This window comes from Bombus vancouverensis, chromosome 1 (genome assembly GCF_051014615.1).
Source record: "Bombus vancouverensis nearcticus chromosome 1, iyBomVanc1_principal, whole genome shotgun sequence".
NCBI classification, from domain to species: domain Eukaryota; kingdom Metazoa; phylum Arthropoda; class Insecta; order Hymenoptera; family Apidae; genus Bombus; species Bombus vancouverensis.
The window spans coordinates 10,343,046-10,351,007 of record NC_134911.1 but is presented as its reverse complement, the minus strand read 5'-3'; the positions used below and the strand labels follow the sequence as shown (position 1 = coordinate 10,351,007).

Below are 7,962 nucleotides of genomic sequence, written 5' to 3'. Positions count from 1 at the left end.
GTAAATTAATAATTACAGGAGCAATACTTTATATATACGTTTCCTGTGAAGGCTGACTACTGGCTATAGTGAAGCCTATAGATTGTAAATATTAATTAACAATATGGCAATAACGAACGTATTGAGACTTACCGTAAGGAACTTTTACTTAAGAAACTATCTACGCTCCTGTTCGTAAACGTTACGACACTCGCTGGTTTTCTAGGAAATGTAACGATCTAATCTTAAACTACCAAGGAAATGATTGAATGTAACGTAAGATTGCGATCCAATATACGTAGAAAACAGAAATTTGTTACAACTATTCAAAATTATCGTAACATAGTAAATTGTAATAATTATACGTTGACACGCATCTTCACGTCTCTAATTTAATCTAAATCCTATTGAAAAAATTTAATATTAATTATTTCATTTAATTAGATAGGACACTGCAAGAAGTCTGATAAGAAGCTGAATCTGTACTGTGAAACTATCATCTGTAGTACACACAGGGTTAAATAGCCAAAAGTACGATAATAATATGAATATCAAAATTAATCGAAATAATCAAAGTACCAAAATATTGCAATTCTATAATTGCATTGATTTGAAAATTACAGGCAGATACTGATTTTATTATTGCCTATTGGTTTTTAAGAACTAATAGTAGTCAGAATATTCCACTATATGTAGCTATGACAATTATAAAGAATAAAATCATTACAGTTGTAATTAAAAATTACAAAATACTTTTCAGCGTTAATGTACGTATCTACAATTCGATAATTCTACACATCACTGGATGTAATTAGTGGAATAAACAATTCATGTTAGTTTATGGTATAATTCTTTTTTGTACGAAAATGATGTTAAAATATTATTAAATAGGGGATGATGATTACAGAGTTCATCATTTTACATACGTTACATTTACTAATGAAAAATGAAAAGCATAATAACTAATACGTAATAAGTTATAAATCTGTTCGTCCGAATACGGTATCGATTTGGACATAAAATCTTCCTGCAGTATAAAAATATGTTTTTAATTAATTAAATATATCAATTTATAAAGGTTGTTCGTATGAAACTCCAATTATACTGATTAAAATGTGCCAATGATATACACCTTGGATTTAAAAATTTGTTTAAAGAAACAATATTGTAATTATTAAGATGCTTTTATTAGTTTTTAGTCCTTATAGAAAATACTTTGGTAGAAAATAATTAACCTATCATAATGTTTTTTATAGTCTTATTTATGTCTTTTCACTTGAAGTTAAATTTTAATAATATATATTAAGTTAATAAATTTAAATGAACTTAAATGTATACGAGTGAAATGCTTCTACGGTTGAAATCATCTTTTTCATTTGAGGTATAAGTCAAAAGTATTTTGAATCCTTCCGTTATTACGTTATCATGTTTATTCTGAAAATTACGAATAACAAAATCATGAAAAATTCAATCGTTAAAATAATTATTAATGGTGTAAACTGCGAAAAGGGTCTCGTGTTTTTGTTTTAATAAAATACTATTTCGTAGATCGAAGTAAAAAAGATATAAATACAACAAACTTTCGTGTAAATTTTATTTTCTTTATACATGTTCCATCAATCACAATTTCAAATACGATATTACATTTCGTTCATAGTATTCCTAATATGTTTCGAATACAATATAAATGTTGGGTCGATCTAATTTTTACAAAAGGTACACAAGAATAAAATAAATTAGACTCTCGTTTAAAATTAATACAATAAATTAGCAACTATTAGAAATATAATTTCATATTATAGGCCGCATCATTAACAATGATATTACGAGATATGATCACAAATGTTTGATATGACGAGAATAAATAAATACTAACAGGTAATTTCAGTAAGTACTTTCAGTAAGAGTTACTTTTAATCATTAAAAAATCAATTTGTTTCCTTAATTGTATAATACACGCAGAAATATAAAATTATCATTGTAGCAGATATCACTCAGATTAGTTAGTATAAAGCATTGAACTAATGAATGTTTAATTACTACTGAAACAAAGTCAAAGTTGTATATATTCAAAAACAGTTCTACTAGATTCTAGATAATACGATAATAAATGTTTATTGTGTACAATGTTATCATTATACAGAAATAAAATGAAATAAAAGTCTCTGAAGTAATTCAAATATTAATTTGTTTTTGAAATATGAAATATGCAACATACAAGCAGAGAGGATGGTACTGGACTAAATTAAGTTATACCTTTATAGTCCTGAAATATTTCTTCTTCTCTCTAATACAGTAAAACAATGAATAGTGCCAACTATTAAAAGTTTTTACTTTGAAATAAACTAATTCTTAAATTAGTTACTTCATTATTGGTTTCCGTAAAAGGTTCTTAAAGTCTTATACAATATCTATTATCACCTGTAGAATCAATTCGTATATTATAATAACATTAAGTCAATGAGATATTAACGAAAATAATTCGCATTGTATGTAGGCACTTTGTTGTGGCCTTGTTCCTTAACAAGAGCACTGCTCTTCAAAACTGCCAATAATTATATTATACATTCCTTGTTTCTTTTATAATTATTTTTATTTTTAAGAAACGTATCGCGAACGTTGTGTATGATATGTTCCTTTCGTTGATATAATTTATATGTATAATCTTGAATGTTCCTCGTTTGTTTAATCACGATATTTAAATAAATGTGCAAAAAATTGCAAAGCTATAACAGTATTTCGTAATTACCTGGTATACACAATATACACAAACAATAATCACAAAAATATATCGATAAATATTTCGAAAACGAGAAAGTGATCTTATCCTTGCATCTAAACTAAACTTCTATAACTATTCTGACTAATATATCTAAATTAAGAACACATTCGTTAATATCAAAAAGTAGGCAATTTTCAAATGGTAATGTATACTACTACTTATTTTGGAATTTATTCTGATCTAAATAATTCGTTATTAAATTGATTAATTATTATCGATATAGTAAGAAAAAGCAATTTTTGTGACAAAAAAATGTGCACAATTTCATCTTTAGACAACTATCGTTGTTCGTTTATCGTTACAGTATACATTCCACTGATGTCAAAGATTAATAGTTAATCAATATCTTTAATTAACTATTAATTATTATCGAAAAAGAATAACTATAAATATATTTATTTCAATGCTAAAAAGATATAAGTGATTAATCATAATTTCTCTACTTACATGTACTACTTTTTTGTTAATACCTAAAATATATTTTGTTTTAGTAGATAAGATAAATAATTTGCTACTTTGCAAACGTAAAAGACACGAACAACCTAAAAGGATAGCCTTCCTATTGTAAGCAACTTGTACTTTGTAGGCATTTTCAACTATATATATATATACATATATAATATATTAAGAATATATAAAATGAAATAGAACACAGAAAGATAAAAGCTCTTCAAATGTGTAACATTGTTTAAGTAATAATGGAAACCACTCTGTAATGGAATCTATTAAACTAAATTGACTAATTGTAAGTAAATATTCTTTCAGCAAAAGTATCAGCACCACAAAAGGTATTATAAAGGTTTATAAATACAGGATGTATAAGAACGTTGGAGAAAACTTTAAGAGTATGTATATAGTACTCATCAAAACAAGTAAAAAAAGTCTTACTAAACATGGATCCAAAAACCATTAGTTCTGGAATTATGAGATGTTTAGTGTATAATAGTACAGTTTTATAATAAATCAATGTAAGGGATAAGAAAAATGTCAGTAATTGATGTGATAGGAAAAAATGTGCCCAAGTGTGTGTGTGTTTGCATATGTAAATAAACAGGTGGCATATTGAACATATGCTGTAGAGTTAATATCTTATTGGCAAAAACATCTCGTAATTCCAAAACTAATAGTTTTTGGACCTACATTTATTAAAACCTTTTTGCTTGTTTTGATGAGTGCTATATGCTCCTGAAGTTTTTCCCCAAACCTTTTGCACTTCCTGTATATGTGTACATATATATTTTTTCAATAATATTCATTTATAGATGTACATCTTTCAAAACTTGGTATAAGAAAATAAGTTAAATTAAACGATCATTTCATCTTTAAGACACTATTTTTAGGCATTATAATGACTGAATTACAATATGGCACAAATGCATAATCCTATACATATCATTCCCAACATATAAGCTAGATCTCTTTTGATACTAGGATCTCGTTTGGCAGAACCAGGAAGATTATAAATATGTTTCCACTTAACTGTCCATAATGGAATACCAACGTGAAGAATATCTGGGATCATAAATCCAAGATCACGTACAACCTATTACATAAAAAATTACTAACTAAACATTATAATTTGTATATACATATTATGTATTGCATATTGTACACATATACATATTCATTCATATATAAATGAATTGATGCAAATGATTGTAATATGTTACATTATAAATTGCATATAGTTATTATGATTATGACACATGATTCCTTAAATACTATTACCTGATGTGCATGTCCTTCTCCTCTGAAAACATTGGCAACAAATTGATCCCAACCACCTGCTAAAATATGTAAAATAGCTATTGCAGCTATACCAAATGCTTTTCTATGAGTTACTGGATTTTTATTATCTGCCAGATGAACAACCAGGAAAGTAGAAATCAGCTCAGTGACAGAGAAAAACAATTGATGGTACCATTGGGAATAGAACTCATCATTCCAATAATTCATATAAACCCACCAAGTATAGTAATGTGAGAAAATAGCAGTTAAAAAAAGGATCATCATAGAAAGTCTAAGGCGATTATGAAAAGCTAGCCATGTTAAATGTTTCACTACTTCATAGAAAGTAATAATTCCAATTACAATCGTAATCCATATTTTTAAAGTATTCGATGTGGCATTAAAATACATATGTTTATAAGAGGCAATGCCAGACTCATATGATCCTGCAATAATATATCAATAGTTTTTGAAAACTAATTGAATGTAGTTCTATAACTAGTCACATAAAATATATAAACAAGATTAACTTACCCTTAAATACTGTGTCCCAACATGAACAAGAACAATACTGTTTGTCTACGTCTCTTGAATATTCTTGCCAAAAGTAGTACAAAAATGCAATATGCAATGGTGGGATTGTTAATGGTGCTAGTATTCCTAATGTTTTAGAACTGCACGATGCAAAATTTGCATACAGCATACGTTTTAATATCTTTGTAAAACCCATATGTACAAACTTTTATTCACATTGAAACTCACTTATGTTAAAAGAACATACTTAGCAATCATTTCATAATCGGTTTTTTATTAAATAATTTTTACTTATAATTCATATTAAGTAAATAAATTATATAACATCTGCATTGTACACAGTATTTTAAAATTATTGTGAAGTGAGATAATGTAAAAACCTTGGCAATAATTCTTTGGTACATATAGAAATAAAATAAACTTATATCTTGATCTCTCACTATTTATTTTAATGTATTTCATTAATAAGATTCTGCTCAAAAATGTATTACAAATTTTTTAATCTTTCGGCTTTTCTAAATTTCTTAATGATTGACCCAATTATAAGTCATAATTCTATAAATATCCTCTGCATTATTTATAGATCATGCTAGTATAACATTGCAATTACTTTCACTTATGTCCTTTAATCTCTTTTATAAAACTAGTATCAAGTAACCGATTGTTTACAATAATACTGTTAATTTCAATAACAATCTTGTCTTGCATTTAGTAATGAAGTAATTACATAAATTAGAGTAATATATTTTGTTTCATAATCAGTCTTGTCGGTGCTCATTCATATAAATCACATAGAATTCGAATCTATCACTTTCTTATGTTTTAAAGTAAAATATCATAAAAATTAATTTTTGATTGGATCCTTGTAGCATTGTAAATGTCACATACAATATTTAATAAAATCCTACTTTTATATTAACATGACACCACGTAAAAATATTGAAATTAGCACAAATGTGTTAAATGAGAACTACAAAATAATGTTTCCATTCTTACTGTCTATCGGTTTTATTAGACGAAGGGCTTTGCCCCCTCTGAAGATTTCTCGCGCATGCGCAGATCCTGTTTCCATGCGAGAAACCACGTGTAAATATCTTTTGTAGGCTCGAATTGTTCCGATTTAAACAAAAATAATAAGTGCATATTACAGGCTGCTAACCCAATTAAATAAAGATGAAACGTGCTGTAAAAGTTTATTAAGTTTAAATTGTGTAAAACATAATGTATGTAATTCTGTATCGTTTTAAATACTACACAAAAGCTTCTCGTTTAAAGTTTGCTTTAACTTTGTCAAAGTATTTGTTAAAATTGTAATAAATATGAATGTGCCATGATACTGATATTGAAGTTAACAAAAATGGAGAAAAATGGTAAGTATATGAATATTGGCTTATGTGATTTGTACTTGCATAAGAGTTATCTTTCATTGTATAATAGCTTTGCCCAATATTAAATGAATCTATTCTTGTTTGAAAAATTTGAAATATAAGATATAGCCAATGAAAGTTTGTTATATTCAATCAAAAAATTATAAAATATTAGAAGAATGATCTTATCTTATCCGAAAACAGTATTTACTCTTTAGAAAGTATTCCTATTGAAAATTATTACATATTCTCTTTTTATTGTTACTTGTAATACATACATATGTAGGGTTATTAGAATTCTATATATATTCAGAATTTATTTTCACATTTGAATGTAGAAGATTCATATTAATAATTATATTAATGAAAACAAATGTATCATTTTGGTTATTATTTTTATTAAAAGCAGTTAATTAATTAATTTAATAATAGCAGTTAATTTCATATATCTATTTAACAATAAGACAAATATATTTTAAGCATTGCCAAAGAGAATAAAAACTGAAACTATAGAATAACCGAACGAAAGTATTTTACAAACAAGATTATACTTTGCGTAGAATAAGAAATGATCACAAGTTTGTTCATTCGTAAATAGACTTAACGATTTCTTGTTTTTGCGATTACTGCCCGAAATTTTTCATAAATCATTCCAAAATTTGCTAGATAAGTCATAATGATGTTACATTAATTAATGCACAAAATATACGTTCTAAATAAATTTAAAAACGTTCATCTAAATAAATGTATTAATGTTAGTGAATCGCACTCTTATTAAGAAGATAAAAATTGAAAAAAGGGAATAAATGACTATCAAAGATTTAAGCGTTAACCAATTTCGGGACAAGATATGACATCACAATATAGCGATGGAAATATAACTTATAAATTCTATCCTTGAGTATTATTATAGATATAATATCAACATCGGCAGATATCAATTTCCAAAATTAAATCTAATAAATATCGTTCTATATTTACTATATTTACTGCAACGTTTATCTTTTTATAGAGTATAATATTTTTGTATGAAGTATATATAAAAGAATACATTGTACATATGGTGGAAGTGTCTGAATATTTCGTTGAGATTCTAGAGTTTTTAGGATAAATTTAACAGTTTCTCACATATGTTTTATATCAATGGCAGATTCCTCAGTAGTAAGTGGTACAGTCTTATTTGTAGGGATGATCGAGCGGATGACTATTACGGGAGGTTGAAGTATTGTTTTGTTGCTAGGTAAAAAGAGACATTCTCTCATACTCGTTGTTCCGTTCGTCTGCGCTCGCTGGTCCATATGGAAGACCGATCTACCAGATTGATATAGACTGTACATGTATTTATCCACAGAAGCAAGATTTTGGTGATTTTTTATTCTTTTTATTGGTTTTTTCTTCTTTCCATTTTGCGTAATTCGTCTATTTAGGTTATCGATAAATTGTATTGCAAATTTATGAGTCACAGTACCTACACTTGATAATATGTAATTAATAATTGATTTGAGAATACGAAGATGAAAATAGAAAAGATTAAAAAATTCACATTTTTGTTTCAGATATATGAAGTTACAA

The 7,962-nt window shown here is 26.6% G+C and overlaps 1 protein-coding gene across 1 annotated transcript; it reads right to left on the bottom strand.

Moving 5' to 3' along the window:
• Nucleotides 1-1,567: 1,567 nt before the first annotated feature.
• Nucleotides 1,568-6,053, bottom strand: LOC117153526 (uncharacterized). The gene is made up of 3 exons (XM_033327649.2): nt 5,024-6,053; nt 4,490-4,935; nt 1,568-4,304 (listed from the first exon to the last, which is right to left on the bottom strand). The coding sequence occupies exons 1-3, from the start codon at nt 5,217-5,219 to the stop codon at nt 4,119-4,121; spliced, it is 828 nt and encodes a 275-aa protein (XP_033183540.1). The 5' UTR covers nt 5,220-6,053; the 3' UTR covers nt 1,568-4,118.
• Between the last annotated feature and the right edge of the window lie 1,909 nt (nt 6,054-7,962).